This window comes from Epinephelus moara, chromosome 22 (genome assembly GCF_006386435.1).
Source record: "Epinephelus moara isolate mb chromosome 22, YSFRI_EMoa_1.0, whole genome shotgun sequence".
Taxonomy (NCBI): domain Eukaryota; kingdom Metazoa; phylum Chordata; class Actinopteri; order Perciformes; family Serranidae; genus Epinephelus; species Epinephelus moara.
Window position 1 is genome coordinate 21,872,817 of NC_065527.1, and position 16,841 is coordinate 21,889,657.

Sequence of the window (16,841 nt, forward strand, 5' to 3'; positions counted from 1 at the left end):
TGCTTTTGTTTGTTTATTTCGCATTATTCAGATCAACTCCTCGTGTCTGATGGTGTTATTCAATGTGACTGATACATACTGTGAGGTGAGGTTTAAATATGATTTTTTTTTCTTGGTGTGGCCACCCTCGCAGTGTTGCAGTTTGATACATACGACTGGTTTATGGGTTAGGTTAGATTTCATTTCAGTGTTTGCATAGATGACATGAAGTACAGTGATTAGTCAGGAATTTAAATTAATGGATTTGCCATAAACAGCCTCTCAATTTATAATTTATTATATCAAGATTCACCTTATATAAATAAAGCAATATAAATTCTGTTTACCATGAAAGAGGATTTTAATTAGGTTTCCCAATTCTAGTCTGTATTTGCATGATAAAAAGTTCTCTAAAAAGCTGAATTATTTTACTGGCCTGAATACCAGGACTAGTGTATCTAAACTTTAACAACCCAGTCTAAAAAGTAAAGAAGGCAGACGCACATTCCTCTACACAGGACAGCAGGAGTGGAAATGAAAGTGAGATGAAATTAAATCTGCCTTCTCTTTGAATAGTTTAAAAAAAAAACAGCTGAAAATGGCTGCTGAGTACGCTTGTATTGTGAAATATCATTTCCGGGACAGTTCTAGGTTTCCAGTCTGGTTTCTGAATTTGAACATGTTTTCATAGTCTTCCATGATTGTGTAACACTGTTTTTATGTCTTTTTATTAGGTGTATCAGCATAAAAATGTGATATTAGCATGTCATTCCCTACTCCTGCCTGTCTCTCAGCCTAGACCTCAGGACCACAATGGAAATAAGTCACATGACTTTATTGCAACATCCTGATGAATTTTAGTACTATATGCATGTTTAAGTACTGTATTTTGATTTATCAAACAAATTCAATAAATCAGTCTATTCGATTTTATTCTGAATTGTCTCCATGACAACTAAATAAAAGCACTACCATCTTTTTTAATTAAACAAAAGAACATAATGGAGATTTAGTACAAGAGGTGTAATAGGGGAATCCATAGAATCCAAACAGCACATTTTCCATCAATAATGATAGGTCTTTAAAGATACGATCGATGACAAACCTGCAAAAGTCTCGCCTGAATTTCTTGTTGTGAGAACAAACCAAACTAGAGGTAAAACTGGCTCTTAAGTATTCAGCACAGAAAGATCAGTTTGTGTTTATGTATTTTTTGTGGAAGTAGTGACTGGCAGAGTAAAATATGAGTAATTTTGAAAGACTCCTCCTAAACCTATTATTTTAAAAATCATCTGCTTACGGCAAAGGAAATCAATTTGATGTTATCTTTCAACAACAAGGTAAGTGCTCAAAACAAGACATCAAAAGTTATAGCCTAAATAAAATTTAAAAAGAGGAAAAGGTAAATAAAGTAAACCATCCATGACTTAAAAAAATACAGTTAAAAGTTCAAGTTAGAAAAAAAAAAGCTAGTAAGTGTACCTTGAGTCAGAAGTTTAACTGTCCATCTATTGTGTTATATTCTGTCATTCTCATCTACAAATTATAGATTACAGATTCTGACCAATCACATTCCGCTTTGCTCAGCCATTATCCAATAGCCTTCGAGCTTGTACGATTACGACAGAAAGCAACAAGAAGTTTCCAAAATGGGGCTTGAAAGTACTATGGTCTGGTAAGAACTCTACAAATGCCTCATTTTGTGTATTTGTTGATCTGTTAGAGGCTCATAGAGAAACATAATAAATAATTACTCTTATAAACAGTTCTTTGACCTGAATTTTGAGTTCATCTCTCGGTTAAGTGGCTGATAACTGACGCTGACGCTTAGCCAGGCTAACGCAGTGTCGACCGGCTGAGTCATTGTCGCTAAAGTTAGCTCAGATTTGCTGTCCTAATAAAGTCTTTGTGTAGCTGTCACATGTACAGAGACACTTGTAAACGCGATTCCTCACACTGTTGTGCTTCATATTGATTGAATCAACTGATAACCCCGATTAATTGGTCGTTTCGACCAGCGACTTACGTGGTGTCACCTCTTGCTATCGTTAGCCATCCATGCTAATGCTGTTTTTATATGATAGCGGCAGCTGTTTAAGGTTGTTGAACGCCAACTAGGGACCTCGGTGAAGAAGACAGATTTTTCCCACATAGATCTAATGGTGAAGAGGGACCGAGCTGACCTACATATGTAAAATAGCTGCTAGGCCTATGCTAACTAGCTAACTATGGGAATGACATGTCAACTGCTAACGTTAGCTGTGTCAGCTCCACGTTAAACTGATATTTCCTTCTCAGTGTGGACAACAGTGAATACATGAGAAATGGAGACTTTCTACCAACGAGGCTACAGGCTCAACAGGATGCTGTCAACATTGTTTGCCACTCTAAAACACGAAGCAATCCAGAAAACAATGTGGGCCTCATCACTATGGCAAAGTAAGCTCTCAAAGAGGGTCTGACAATCCTCATGTCACTTGAACAACACGTCATAGCACAATTAGTTTTGCTGTACATTGTTACTGATGATGGATAACTGTAGGTGTTTGTCTTGTTTTCATTCAGTAACTGTGAGGTCCTGACCACACTGACACCAGATTCTGGACGCATCCTGTCCAAACTCCACGCTGTCCAGCCCAAAGGAAAGATCTGCTTCTGCACAGGCATCAGAGTGGCCCATGTGTGTAACTTGGATGTTACTGATTAAAATGATTGTTTTTAATTTAGGAGAATGCCTCCATTTAGCAGTTACTAAATTGATAAATAAAAGGGTTTTGCTTTCTTTGAATAGTCATGTGTTTGTTATGCTTCTCCTGTGTAGCTGGCTCTAAAACACAGACAAGGAAAAAACCACAAGATGAGGATCATCGCCTTTGTTGGGAGTCCTGTGGAGGATAATGAAAAAGATGTGAGTTCAAAGTCCTGTATCACATTTTGTGGTTATCCCACAGAGGTTAATGTTTTTATACCAATTATACATTATAGGTTTAACACATTCTCCCACTGTCTAAACCTGCCAATGTATGTCTGTCTTTATTCATCCCAACCTGCTGGTTTTGCAGCTGGTCAAGTTGGCAAAGCGCTTGAAAAAAGAGAAAGTGAATGTGGATATTATCAACTTCGGAGAAGAGGTGAGTAAATGAAAGCATGATGTTGCATTTTCGTGGTTTCCATACCTGACATTTCTTCCCATTTAGAAATTGAGTGTTTAACTTGTCTTGCCATCTGTCTCCAACTGTTTTTTTTTTTGTTTTTTTTCAGGAGCTGAACACAGAGAAGCTGACTGCTTTTATAAATACTTTAAATGGGAAGGAGGGGACAGGCTCCCACCTGGTCACAGTTCCTCCAGGGCCCAGTCTGGCTGATGCATTGCTCTCCTCTCCCATCCTGGCTGGTGAAGGAGGCTCTATGATGGGTCTTGGTGCTAGCGACTTTGAGTTTGGTGTGGATCCCAGTGCCGATCCAGAACTTGCCCTGGTAAGCAATATAAGGATGTGTGTCAAGCGCCAGCAGACTTTTTACAGCATAAATATTGGCCAAGATATATTGACTCAAGAGAGACAATCAAGGGTTCCTTCAAAGGAAACAATCCTGTTTGTTACAGTAACTCAGAAATGTGAAAACATAGCTTATTATGAACTAATGATATACAGTAGTTGTACAAATAGAGCAGAAAACTAATTAGATACTCAAACACCAATGTATGAGATGCTGTTTACATAGCAAAGACATGTATCAGCTCCTTGGAACCAGTCTGAGGTTAGAAACTTATCCACACGTAGGAGGCCAATGTGATGCTGCAAATAGGGTTTTTTTGTCCACCTGCCACTGTAAATGGTGAATTAAAAACTCACTTGATTGCAGTTGTTTTTTGACTGGTGAGTAAAGCAAATCTAGCAGTCACTTGCATATTTTGCCAGCATTTGGCTGGTGGCTGATGCTAATTTCCAACCTTGGCTGCATAGTAATAAAAATAGCAACACTAAAGGAATGTGTCGCTGTTCCTCACTAAAATCTCATTGCTGCAAAGAGAGAGTTTAATAAAGACCATGACAGGCTATGGGCATCCTTGAGAAATGGCCAGGGATGCAAGAAACTTGAGTTCTGAATTGCTCAGTTGTTTTGTTAGCAAAAAAAATAGAGCAAGAAGACATGCCCTTTGCCTCCACCTCTCACTGTGCTGTCTCTGCATTCATGTAGGCCCTTCGTGTATCAATGGAGGAGCAGCGACAGAGGCAGGAGGAAGAGGCCCGCAGAGCTGCTGTTGCTTCTGCAGCTGAGGCGGGCATGCCCACACCCAGCGCAGACGGTAATTGGAGGATTGACAGACAGTAGCTTTCACTTATGACACAATGCTGATTTGATGGGATGACACTTAGTTTGGATTGATTTTCACACAGAGTCAGAAGAGGCCTTACTGAAGATGTCAGTATCTCAGCCTGAGAGTGGTGCGGCAGTGCTTCCTGACTTCAGCAGCATGACAGAGGAGGAGCAGATTGCCTACGCCATGCAGATGTCTCTTGCTGGAGGAGGTGCGTTCCATTTGATTATCATAGAAATGTATGCTCTTTTTGTCACTTGTGGTAACTAAGCTGCTGGTGTGTCTGTGAAGATAATAAGCTCTTTTCACTTGTTCTGCGAACAGAGTATGGAGAAATGGATACAGAAGCCCCCATGGACACTGCAGAATCTGCCAAGGTGAGACATTATATGTTTCAAATGAAACTGTAAAGCAATTGTGAAATTGGGCTCTCCTGGCCCCTGTGCATTCTCACAGAGTTGCAAGAAGTAGAGGAGTTAGTTCTGGCATCCACAGTCTGAGAGGGAAAAGTGAATCAGTATTTACAAATGAGCTCCTGCATCAGATGATATCTTAAAAAGTCAGAGGTACAGGCCTGTGTACATAGAAACGTGTTTGACTCCCAAGGTGAATGGTAACGGTAAGTGGAAGCTAAAGATTTTTACATTTTCTCCCAATTGCAACAACAAAGTTTGACATTATGACATTTTTAATTTGAAAATGTTGAAATGTAAACACTGAGGGCCTCTCTAATGTAATGGTTAGAGCACTCGTCTTCCATGCTGAAGGTCCAGGGTTTGAATCCTGCTGGGGTCGACGTCAGCAAAGGCATGCGGTCGCTAGAGGTTCCCACCGCCAAATCAAAGGGGATCAGATTTATCTGAGCCAAGTCCTCAACGAGGGCACTTCTCAAGCAAGCCCATCGTAGACAGGAGGTTGCAGACATAAAAAGCGGAATGAAATGTAAAAACACTACTGGAGCCAGTGGCGTATGAGATGAGCAGGCATAGTTTGGGTACTCAAAACCTCTTAAATGAAGACCTAATTCATTCTAATCTATGTTATCCTCTATTGTAATTGAATAGGAGGAAGATGACTATGACGTCATGCAAGACCCTGAGTTCCTTCAGAGCGTCTTGGAGAACCTGCCTGGTGTTGACCCAAACAACGAGGCCATCCGCAACGCCATGGGCTCCCTGGCCTCCCAGACTGGAAACAAGCCAGAGGGCAAAAAGGATGAAGAGAAGAAGAAGTGAGGAACTAAAGAGACGGACACAATCTTTAGACATCATCTAGAAAAAAACAACGGAACAATTGCAGACTAATGCAGGATTACTTTAATATATGAAAATATTGCTGATGCATTGTCGCACTGATAGGCCAGCATGAGACAGCATTCTGACATTTAATACCATCTTTTTCTGTCAGACTCAAAAGCACCAGTGTAACAGTACTGAATGACTAGTGTAAAATTGGACTGCCCTGTAATATAAATTGATATCATCCTAAACATGTAATATGGCCCCACTCTCATATTGCCTTGTACGCTCTTTACCCCACATTTTGTCTACATGGTATAATTACTGATAATTGACCCATGAGGAGAGAGACTTTGTGATGACAGGCTCTTAAACAGTTAGCCACACTCCTGTCATGTCTTTGTGTTTTTTGCAATAAAAGCTATGTATAAATATGTTGCCTCTTGGTGTTCTTGTTGCCCTCAGGTTAGATCCTCATACTGCTGACAAGTGCTGTAAGTAGACTGGGTGGACAGAAAGGTGTGTGCTATGCAGAGACACCTGGTCAAAGGGTTCCTCGTGAGGTTTAAAAATAGCTCAGTGAGGACATGTATTAATGTTTTATGTCAATCACAGTAGAAATAATATACGTGTCGTTTGCAGCATCCTCCATGCATTTTTCCAGCGCTATCTCATCCTGATAGGATGTCTCCGGTCACGTGACGGGAAGCGCAGCATTTTCAGCTGAAAACGAGCTAGGATAGTCGGGAATCGCATATCCAGGTAAACAATCAAAATACATGAAATATTAAACGTAAATCCCCATCCCAGCCATCCTCTTCTGTGACATCGTCGACCCTACGATCACCGGGTTGTTCTCGCTGTCAAACCATACCTCAGCAAACCGCTCCAGTTGCTTTTTTTAATGGCGAACGCTAGCTAGTTAGCTAAATGACCCCTCTCTGTCTTGGCTGGAGCTCAGCGGCCAGCTAGCCAGCTTCAGTCGGGAAGGAATATCGCTAGCTCAAAATAACCGAGGTCGCTGCTACGAGACGCTGTCCCGGTTGAACTGACTCTCTAACGGTCACCACTGCAAACCGAAGCATGCACTAAAAGCACTGTAGGAGCAGTGTGTCCCATTCATAGCAAATTAGTGCTGAACCTGTTACCAGAGGAGGGGTTGGATGCAGAAACGCCGCCGCTAGCGCGCTAGCTGGCTAACAGAGATGCTAGTGCAGGATCCTGATAGCTTAGCTAGCTTCCCTGATAACAAGCTAACCAGCTTTAGCTTGTTAGTTTGTGTCAAATGAAGATGCATGCAAGACTTTTTATGCGCGGAATTAACGAAAATGTATTCATTTTAAAGACTATGGTCGATTTTAATGTTTTGCATATTGAGGTATTGTAGCATGCTAGCAAGGCAGAGCTTGATGGACAACAACACAGGCAGAGTCATGCCAGTGTATTTTGTTTCCTGCTGCTACTATGTGAATGAATCTGTGTTTTTACAGGAGTTAATCCCGGTATGGGGGACATGAAGACCCCAGATTTTGATGACCTGTTGGCAGCATTTGACATTCCTGACATAGATGCCAAAGAGGCCATCCAGTCTGCCCCAGATGAGGCAGAGGGACCCCATGGAGCTGCAGGTGCACCCCTGGGAAAGTCAGACGGCGTGGTGGGTGTTGGCTCATCCTTGAGACCGCCGAGCCCCTCAGACCCCCAGGCAGACACCTCAATTGTTAGTGTGATTGTGAAGAATAAAGTGCGCCTTGAGACCGTAGATGGTGGGGAGGGAGACACAGAGCAGGACCCTATTGATGTGATTGCAGGGGTAGATGTGGGTCCAAGACTAGGTGCGTGTGCCCCTGGAATGGCTGAATCTGAGGCACTCAACCACAACGGTTTTGGGGCGTCTGGTGTTTCTACGCCCCTTCCCCTCAGCCAGACCCAGTCTAACGGAGCGCCATGGTCAATTAACACCCCTAAAGTGTCCTCAGAGGCAGCAGGTGCTGGCGCAGCCAAGTCTCACAAGTCAGGAGGGAACATTTTCAACAGACTTAAACCACTTGTGGCACAGGGGTCTGGAGATCCAGTGGGCCGGGCCAGGAAGATGCAACTCCTACAGCAGCAGCACCAGCAGCAGCAGGATACAGGCCAAGAGAGGGCAGATGGTGTCAAAGCATCATTACCCTCATCTTCCTCTCTGTCAGCTGGGTCGTCTCCTCTGGCTGGAGGCGGGGCCGTCGGACTAGCCTCGCCTTTCTTTCCCCCTTCCAAGCCTCTGCTTCCTACTCCACCCTCTGCCCTCTCGTCCCACCCGCTGCACTCATCTCAGCCTTTTAATGGAGGTCCCAAAGGTGCCCCTGCTGGATTTCAGCACCAGCAGATGGAGGAGGATGATTCTGACCCTGATTTGGGGAGTCCACTGGTGATCCAAGAGAACCCAGACTCCCCGACTTGCACTCAGCTAAGCCGACGATACAAGTCGGATTCTGTCTCAACGCAGCCCACATCCTCTACTGCATCTCATCCTAAACCTGGGGACACTCCTTCAGGGGCATCTCTGACTTCATCAACACCCCAGTCTGGTTCAGCAGAGAGTCCCCAGCTGGAGGACAGGCATCCAGAACACGTCATAGAGGAGAGAGACTCACCAGAGAGTCCTGAACCAGAGATGCCAAAATCAACTGCTCAAGTAGCAGCTAAGAGGTGCTCCAGCCCTGCAGTGGCCTCCACTCCACCCCCTTCTGAACTGCGGGAGCCCAAAGAGGAGGAGGAAGAGATGGAAGTGGGAAACGGGATAGAGAAGGTCACAGATGGCAAAACTGACAAGGAAGAAAATGGGAGAACAAGTGAGGAGAAGATGGAGGTAGATGATGGCAAGCCTAAACCTCCTGCCACTGACGGAGGGGAAGCAGGTGTTGCTGTACCAGCTGCTTCTGGAGCTCCAGCCCGACCCCTCAAAGTCAGAATAAAAACAATTAAAACATCCACAGGTGGAATCACCAGAACTGTCACGAGGGTGGCGCCTAAAGGTGGTGCTGCGGGGAAAGGTTTGGACCCTAAAGCTCAAACTGGGGAACGTAAGGTGTTAGGAAACAAGGCCCAAAAACTTGAAGGTTCCCCTGGTCACATGACGACAACTTCCCAGAAAGTAAGTGCTCTCAATGCTTTGCCTGTGTCTACGCTCGCAGCCAGCAGCGTCATGCTAGCTGCCGCCACGAAAGTCCAAAACAAAATGGCTGCATCTGACAAGGCCAAGGTGTCTGCGACTGCTGTAAGCATCACTAAATCTGCTGCCCTGCCTGCAACTCCCGCTGTGGCCTCCTCTCCAAAGTTCTCAGTTGCTGCTGGAGGAATAAGCGTACGTACAGCCACTAATAAGACAGCTAATGGAGGTAGCAGCACCATCATCGGCGGTGCCCTCCAGCCAAACAAACCCGCCTCCATCGTCAACAGCACAGGTGCTGTCATCTCCCGCAGTCAGTCAAGCCTTGTTGAGGCTTTTAACAAAATTCTTAACAGTAAGAACCTTTTGCCGAGCTACAAACCCGACCTCTCGGCACCTCCACCACCTGAATGGGGTCTCCCGCTCCCAGCAACAGGATATCGCTGCCTGGAGTGCGGAGATGCTTTCGCCCTGGAGCGCAGCCTGGCTCGACACTACGACAGACGATCACTCCGTATCGAGGTGACCTGTAACCATTGTGCTAAGAGGTTGGCCTTCTTCAATAAGTGCAGTCTTCTGCTGCATGCCAGGGAGCATAAGGAGCGTGGGCTGGTCATGCAGTGCTCACACCTGGTCATGAGGCCTGTCACTGTAGAGCAGATGATTGGACAGCAGGACATAACACCCATCGGTGGTAAGTAGAGTGGGAGCTAACAGTTATTGAAATAATTGTTTAAAGCTACAGTTTGTAACTTTTATGAAAAGACAAATGGTCTTTGAAAAAATCAAACTCCCGCTCTTCCTCATAGTGCTTCTAATTGTATTTGCAAGAATCCATCTCATGTGAACAAAAACAGCCAATCAGAACTGAGGCAGCTGGCAGTCACTGCTCGTTAATTACAGTCAAACTAGGCAGCGCTGATCAAATATGAACCAAAATTTTGTTACTGCATTGCCTATTTCTCACCTCAGTGTTTTCAGAAACATATTTTAGTGTACTGTTTAGCTGTAAAATGAGAATGTTTGCTCTGGCTGGTGTGGTGTGCTTTGTTTTAACTCAGCTGTTTCAACATGACTGTTGGATCACAAACCTTCTCATTTTACAGCTAAACAGTACACCAAAATATGTTTCTAAAAATGTGTCGGGGGAGAATTAGGCAATGCAGTAACAGAATCTTGACTCATATTTGATCAGCGCTGTCTAGTTTGACAATTTGACCACAGTTCAGGAGCTGTGATTGACATGATTGAGAGCTGCGTTAGTCTTCTCAGCTCTGATTAGCTATTTTCGTTCAGGTGTGGTGGATACTTGCAAATGCCAATAGTGGCACTAGGAGATTATCTGTATCATATAATACTGCATGGATAGTGACAGTTTCAACAAAGAAAACAAAAAGTTATTTTTATAGAAGTTACCAATTGTAATTTTAAACACTTGTGTTTTCATGATGATTTAATCAAAAAATAATTTAGTCAATAAAATGTCAGAAAATAGAGAAATTTGCCAATAACAGTCTCCCAGGACCCAATGTTGCATCGTCAGGTTTTTCTTGTTTTGTCCGACCAAAAGTCAAAAACTCAAAGATAAGACAAACCGAGAAAAGCATAAAATTCTCACATTTTGATAAGTCATTAACAGAATTTTTTCAATAAATTACAAATGATCGATCATTAAATTGTATGTTAATTTTTTTTTTTTCAATTGATTGACAAAGTAATTGCCCATTCGTTGCAGCCCCAGAATGAGTTCTGCATGAAGTGTGTTTGATGCTTTTGCAGTCAACATTCAGTTATGGTGTTAACATCATGCTACAGCTGCAACCTGTCAGTTATTTTCTCAATTAATTGTTTGCTCTATAAAACATCAGTAAATAGTGAAAACTATCCATCAAATTTCTCTGAGACATCTTCAGATCGCTTGTTTTGGCTGCTCAATAGTCCAAAACCTAAAGATATTCAGTTTACTGTCATAAAAGATTTTTAAAAACTGGCAAATATTGTGAAAGTGAGGAGCTGGAGCTACACAGTCAGGGGCATTTTTGTTTAAAAAATGACAAGCAATTAATCAATAAAACATCTTGCCTGTACATTTTCTGTTGATTGACTAATTGTTTCAGCTCTACATGATATATTTTAGTTTCTGTTAAAGCAGAGAACAGCAAGAACCACAAAAATAAGTTATTTTGGTGATATTTCATTAAAAAAAATATATATATATATATTCCTCTTTCATTTGCGATTCATCTCCATTGACCACGTCCCATCTGTCTCTTCTGATTTCCACCTGTGGATGACCAGGCCTGCTCTCCTCTTCGTCCTCCTCTCCTCCAGTCTCCTCTCCTTCCACCACATCCGGGGGCCCCGCCGTCTCCGCCAACTCCAGCCCAATGAAGGATGCTTCATCCCCAGCAGCAGCTCAGCCTCGGCCGGTCCGCCGCACACCTCAGGGCCCCCAAGCACTGATGCCTCTGCCTTGCAAAAAGGCAGAAGGGCTGCAGTACAACAACTTCAAATGTCCAGAGTGCCAAACACAGTTCTCTGGAAAGGCTGAGCTGGTCACCCACTTTCAGCAGATCAGAGCTGCTCCCAACTCAGTGAGTCTTTGTGTCAGGCTGCTGATAACCTGCTGTTATGAAATGCTGGTGGTCACTGTTTGACTTCACTTTTTGTTTCTGTTTCAGACATGTACACAATGCTCGCCTCCCATGATGCTGCCCAACTCGTGTGCCGTGTCCGCCCACCAGAGGATCCATAAACACAGAGCGCCGCATGTCTGTCCTGAGTGTGGTGGGATCGCCCGGCAGGCCAGCTTCCAGACCCACCTGGAGGAGGCCTGTCTGCACTTTGCCAGGCGCATTGGATACAGGTGTTGAGACACGTCCTCAAACATCACACACATGAATCCTACAGTAGCACTGTAATGATTTGCTAAAAGATCGTATCACATAGCTTCAGGTAGCACAAAAAAGAGCACCATTTAGTTATTTCAGTGTAGCGGTTGTTTTAGGATACTACATTTAAAATTGTTTTCCTGTCCATGCGATATCACATCACATCGTGTATCATGAACTTGTCCAGGTGCTCAAGCTGCCAGGTCGTGTTCGGAGGGTTGAACTCCATCAAGTCACACATTCAGACCGCTCACTGCGAGGTCTTCCACAAGTGCCCCAGCTGCCCCATGGCCTTCAAGTCTTCCCCCAGCGCCCAGAGCCACATCAGCACCCAGCACCCAACACTCACTGGAGGACAGGCCAAGTATGTATACTTCTACGACCAAAACAATACATGGCACATTTTCAGCCCTTTCTTAAAGGTCAGAGGATGTTTAAAACCTATGATCATAAATCTGAAAGTAGTTCCCTGATATATAAATTCTTTTGTATTTCTCTTCTTTTGCAGAATGATCTACAAGTGTGTGATGTGTGATACGGTTTTTACCCAAAAACCCTTGCTGTACATGCACTTTGACACTCATTTAGCCAAGCAAAAAGTGCATGTGTTCAAGTGTCCTGACTGCACGAAGCTCTATGCCCAGAAAGGATCGATGATGGAGCATATTAAGGTGCGTTTTCTGATTAGAAACATCACACATTTTAGATATTAATTTAGATATCAGTGCAAATCATGAACTACCATTTTGCCTTTATGTGTTGCCCATTCATTGCTCTCTACGGTGAATGTGGTGTCAACTAAGGCATACAGCAATGTCTTGGATCGGCCTTAGCAAGGTTCCTCCCCGGTGACCTTGTCCTAAGTTCTATACCAAGTACAAAATGTTTTAGTACCAGAAATGTTTTTTTGAGAGTCATCTTTTGTCTTTCAGTAAATCTGTATTTCAATGGTAAATGAATCCTGAATGCTCTGTGTGTGTCTCTTCTCTCTCACACTTTACTGTCGTCCCTCTCAGACGGCTCACAGAGGACCATCCGCCAAACAGACAGAGTCTCAGTCCGATGCCTCTAACCCTGCCTCGGCCCCCGCCAACACATCCGGTCCGTCTGGCCTCAAATCAAAATCCTCTGGAAAACCTGACAACTCTGACGGAGAGGACTGGGGGCGGGAACAGGAGGAGGAGGAAGAGGAGGAGGAAGAGGATGATGACGAGGATGAAGACTACGAGGCTCCAGGGGCTAACTCAACCGCCCCGGGGGCCGGCAGTCATCCACCCCCCCAGACTGAGTGGACCTGCCCCCAGTGCCAGACCACCTTCACCGACAACGATGACTATCTGAGTCATGTGAAGATGGAGCACGGCAAGGTGTGGCATACTATTATATATTTTAGTCTGACTGTGTTTAATCTGATGATGAAGCAGAACATTTTATTTAGCTACCTGCACTGTGTGAGTTAAAGATGACCTCCACTCATGGTGGTAAAGCAGAATAAGAAGCACCAGCACTGTGAGGGAGGCTGTTGTTAATTTCCTGTTTGCACTGTAGCACATTTGACTGAGACTCTTTTATCTTACCTGATCTGCCTCTCTGTGTGTTTTTATGTGTGTTTGCTGCCAACTCCAAAGTTCCCTTGTCGTATTTGTGGAGGCACGTTCAGCACGTCTTCCAGCCTGAGACGTCACGAGCGTGTCATTCACGAGGGCAACAAGAGAGTCTTCCATTGCCAGTGAGTCACTTAAGCGTTCATTAAATATGTGTTTTATAGTTTGCCGTATAGTTTGTCTCGTTTTTATCCTACTAAACAAAGCATTGCACAATGCACAAATTAAAGGATAGTAGAAAAAATTGAAACTAATTTTCTCTATCATTTAGACGACACATTCTTCTTCTAGATTAACATAACGTCCAGTTTCAACAGTTAAGTTAAAATACCAGGTCTCAGCTGAGCACATAGAGGTTCCTGCTTTTTGGACAAGTTATATAAATTATTATTCTATGTGCTATATGTTTTATTGTTATCATGGTGAAAATATGCAGCCTTGATTTAGTACATATATCGTCGGATCACTGTCCTTTGTTCTTGACAAACACGGAGTCTCTGAACAAACCAGTATTGAGCTTTTCATTATTTTAACATGTATAAGTAACATTAAATTGCAGTACAGAAATGCTGAACTGGTTTTAGGACCTTCAGAAACAGTTTGACTGTTACATAGTTTGTCCACCAGAGAGCTCTGATGTGTTGAGTTGTACACTGTAAAATGCCTCAGTTTGTGTCTTTGTCACTTATTTTTATACACATACCTTGGATTTTTTTTTATTAAAGTTATGTGCTTATGAAAATCATTTTCTGTTTTGTTTTTTTTTGTCTTTTTTTACTATTGCCTGATATTGTAATTAGAATTTTACAAACTCCCAAATATCCGCCAGGTTATATCAGTTAGGCTCAGAGTTTGTTAAAATCTGATTTGACTTTGCAAAATTATTTTTCAGATATTGCACAGAAGGAAAGCGCACCTTTGGTAGTCGGTTCTTACTGGACAAGCATATTCGGCTTCATCACAGAACCACAGATGGACAGGTGAGTTAAGACCATGTTCATAACGGTCTCCCTGTTTCTGGATATAGATAGTCTGAAGCTAAACACACATATTGCCTCATTTCCTATTATTAAAAAAAAGTCAGTTCTGTTAGATTTTTTTTATATTCTCACTGCAGAAACGGCATACTATAATATTTTGTATATACGAGTCCCCTCGCTCTGTTTGTTTGTTTTGTGTGTCAGTATTGCCAACGCTCTCTCTCTGTTTTTGTGTCCTCAGGATAGACCCATGACCAGGAAGCGTGCGGCCACAGGGGCAGAAGGACAAGGTAGCTCCTCAGAACAGGACGGTGAAGGTGGACCTCCTGGAGTCAGGGCAGGAGACGAAGAAGAAAACGCCACCGAGGAAGGTGAGGAGGGTGCTGCAGGTCCTGCAAAGAGAACCAGGGCATCTGTTGCATCTGCATCGTCGGCACCTAATGAGCCGGAGGAGGAAGACAACATTTTCCGTTGTGTCCCCTGCGGCTTTACCACGGAGGACGGGGCGGAGTTTCAGCGCCACATCCCACAGCACCGGGCCGACACCGCCTCCTTCCAGTGCCTGCAGTGTGGCGTTTGCTTCGCGTCAGCCGGCTCTCTCAGCCGGCACCGCTTCATCACTCACCGTGTGCGGGACACCCAGGGTGACGCCGACCGCAGCACCCCACGTGCACACGGCTCTCCCGACGGCTCGCCCGCGGGCTCCCCTCAGGCACAGGGTGAGGACGGAGACGGGAATCTGGGCTGCAAGGTGTGCGGCCGGCGTTTCGACAAGGCCTCGGACCTCAACACCCACTTCAGGACCCACGGCATGGCCTTCCTCACCGCACACAAGACAGATAAGCCCCAGTAGAGAAGGGGGGGCGGGGGACAGACAGATCGTCTACAATGAGGAGTTGGGGGTCGTGACGGCGGGGAGAGGCTATAGAACATGAATGTTGATCCTGAAATGAAACAGCTGCTTCCTGTGCAGTTTTTTTAGCCACCATAAACAGTTTCAGTCTAATCTATGGCACATCTTCTGTGCGATTGTAACTGCATGTTTGATCATATTACTGGTCACTTAACTGAACACACCTGTGATAGACTCGAGTGGAAAGGCACTCAAACAGCCTCCCAAGTAAAGCATTTATATATCAGCCATACTGTGTTTAATACGTCTTGTCCTTCCATCTCAATCACTCTGCACTGACTGTAGCCACCTGCCTGTTTTTACATGTAACACACTTAAATACATTCACCTCCCACTGTACTCCTGACAGCTGTAGTGCCGATATTTTTGTACCTAACATTGTTTGTTGTATTCATACTTGTCCTTGTTCATTTTTCCGGCATGAGATCAGCTTTAACATCCTAAAACTGATCTCATGCTAAGATCTCAAGACATCTGGAGCATGAAGAGGAGTGTTTGGAGAATTTTAACACTGATTTTTATGTTGCTATAATATTTATTTATACGAAACACATCACTGCTGTTGGTATCTGTGTGAGTTGGTTGCGTCGAATTGATTTGATTTACCTACAACAGAGACATGAGGAGAGAATCTGACAGCATTTTATGAGGAGACGAGGTTACTGGAGGTCTGTAACCTGTGTAGTGTGAATAATGTGTGATGTTGTTAATCGTTAAGCTAGAAGAAGAAGAGAGGTCAGGCTTCCTGCCAGTAGTATATGTGTACGTTTTGCCATGTAAATACATATTACACTAAAAGAAAGCGTTCTGGTTTTAGTAACTTGCTATGATAATGTGAATACGTATAGTATTTGTACTTGTACTGTTCCCTTTTTTTCCAAACAATTTGAAGTTTAAAAGATTTCCCCCCCAGAGGTAGCTATACATTGTAATTACAAAGCAGAGGGAGAGTGCGGGGGTTGTGTTGTCTTAATGTGTATGAATACAAATGTTTATCTCTTTGAGATGGTTCTTTTTTTATCTACAGAATCAGTGCTTGCTGTTCTCACGTTTCTTTTGTATGTTTCAAAAACAGCCTTCATGGTCACGTGATGGAGGCCCAAGAGTGGATTTTCTTTTTGTTTGTATCTTTTATATGTCATGATATCATATTTATATAGCTCAATAGTGGAAACTTCATGTCATTTTCTTTTCCATGGTTATGGTCTGCTTGCTGAAATGCCATACACTTTTGTGCTGTTTCGAAATAAATGTGTAAAAGAGATGATGGATTTGTGCAGCAGTTTCATCTGCAGAGGTCAGGGTTGAATTCAGAGCAGTTTTCAGCTTCTTTTGTTTTCAGATTGGATTCTTTTCAGTTCTCTGTTTATATCGCATTCACATTATTGCTTAACAAAACTAATGGTTCTTTTATGCTCAATGTTAGATACAGACACAGACACAGACAGAGCCTTCTGTCCATACTCTGTGTTCACTTAGTCCGCGTTTGTGCACGTTTTCTGAAAGCTAACGGATATGGATGAAACGGAACAGTACCACCGAAAATCATGGGGGCAGTGTAACGTAGTTTAAGCAAGACGCATCTGTGGCAGTGTGTTTAGTGGCCCTTACAGACCACTGGTGTCTACAGCACGAACTCCGCCACTCATGCCATGTTTGTAGCTTTCAGAAGCTTTGAATTCTGCTTCTAGTGCCCTCTAGTGGATGTATTTATACCAATGATAAAGGATGCAGGGCAATGAGAGTAAAGGCCTATTTATACTC

At 43.5% G+C, this 16,841-nt stretch overlaps 2 protein-coding genes and 1 non-coding gene across 4 annotated transcripts; all 3 read left to right on the forward strand.

Annotated features, from left to right (window-relative positions):
* Positions 1 to 1,583: 1,583 nt before the first annotated feature.
* On the forward strand, positions 1,584 to 5,972 carry LOC126384151 (26S proteasome non-ATPase regulatory subunit 4). Its single transcript, XM_050035090.1, has 10 exons — positions 1,584 to 1,654; positions 2,278 to 2,418; positions 2,545 to 2,659; positions 2,801 to 2,887; positions 3,042 to 3,110; positions 3,241 to 3,456; positions 4,180 to 4,288; positions 4,380 to 4,511; positions 4,625 to 4,677; positions 5,365 to 5,972. Exons 1-10 carry the CDS (start codon positions 1,629 to 1,631, stop codon positions 5,533 to 5,535), a joined length of 1,119 nt encoding a protein of 372 aa, XP_049891047.1. The 5' UTR covers positions 1,584 to 1,628; the 3' UTR covers positions 5,536 to 5,972.
* Positions 5,973 to 6,199: 227 nt separating this feature from the next.
* On the forward strand, positions 6,200 to 16,339 carry znf687b (zinc finger protein 687b). Of its 2 annotated transcripts, none has more exons than XM_050034796.1 (10): positions 6,200 to 6,300; positions 7,029 to 9,383; positions 10,988 to 11,283; positions 11,371 to 11,555; positions 11,768 to 11,944; positions 12,089 to 12,251; positions 12,597 to 12,947; positions 13,209 to 13,309; positions 14,077 to 14,164; positions 14,406 to 16,339. In XM_050034796.1, the coding sequence occupies exons 2-10, from the start codon at positions 7,043 to 7,045 to the stop codon at positions 15,015 to 15,017; spliced, it is 4,314 nt and encodes a 1,437-aa protein (XP_049890753.1). In that variant the 5' UTR covers positions 6,200 to 6,300; positions 7,029 to 7,042; the 3' UTR covers positions 15,018 to 16,339. The 2 variants fall into 2 exon arrangements, with proteins under 2 accessions (XP_049890753.1, XP_049890754.1); XM_050034797.1 differs by having other exon boundaries at positions 11,021 to 11,283.
* Positions 12,328 to 12,463, forward strand: LOC126384570 (small nucleolar RNA SNORA13). The gene has a single exon (XR_007569315.1). It is a non-coding gene; the product is annotated as a small nucleolar RNA SNORA13 (small nucleolar RNA).
* Positions 16,340 to 16,841: the final 502 nt, after the last annotated feature.

Bases quoted from the DNA above. Each gene is read 5' to 3' on its own strand.
- LOC126384151 (XM_050035090.1), top strand. From the start codon at position 1,629: ATGGGGCTTGAAAGTACTATGGTCTG. The intron at 2,888-3,041 runs GTGAGTTCAAAG...CTGGTTTTGCAG, and splicing joins TGGAGGATAATGAAAAAGAT to CTGGTCAAGTTGGCAAAGCG. The intron at 3,457-4,179 runs GTAAGCAATATA...GCATTCATGTAG, and splicing joins CCGATCCAGAACTTGCCCTG to GCCCTTCGTGTATCAATGGA.
- znf687b (XM_050034796.1), top strand. From the start codon at position 7,043: ATGGGGGACATGAAGACCCCAGATTTTGATGACCTGTTGGCAGCATTT. The intron at 11,945-12,088 runs GTATGTATACTT...CTTCTTTTGCAG, and splicing joins CTCACTGGAGGACAGGCCAA to AATGATCTACAAGTGTGTGA. The intron at 14,165-14,405 runs GTGAGTTAAGAC...TTGTGTCCTCAG, and splicing joins ACAGAACCACAGATGGACAG to GATAGACCCATGACCAGGAA.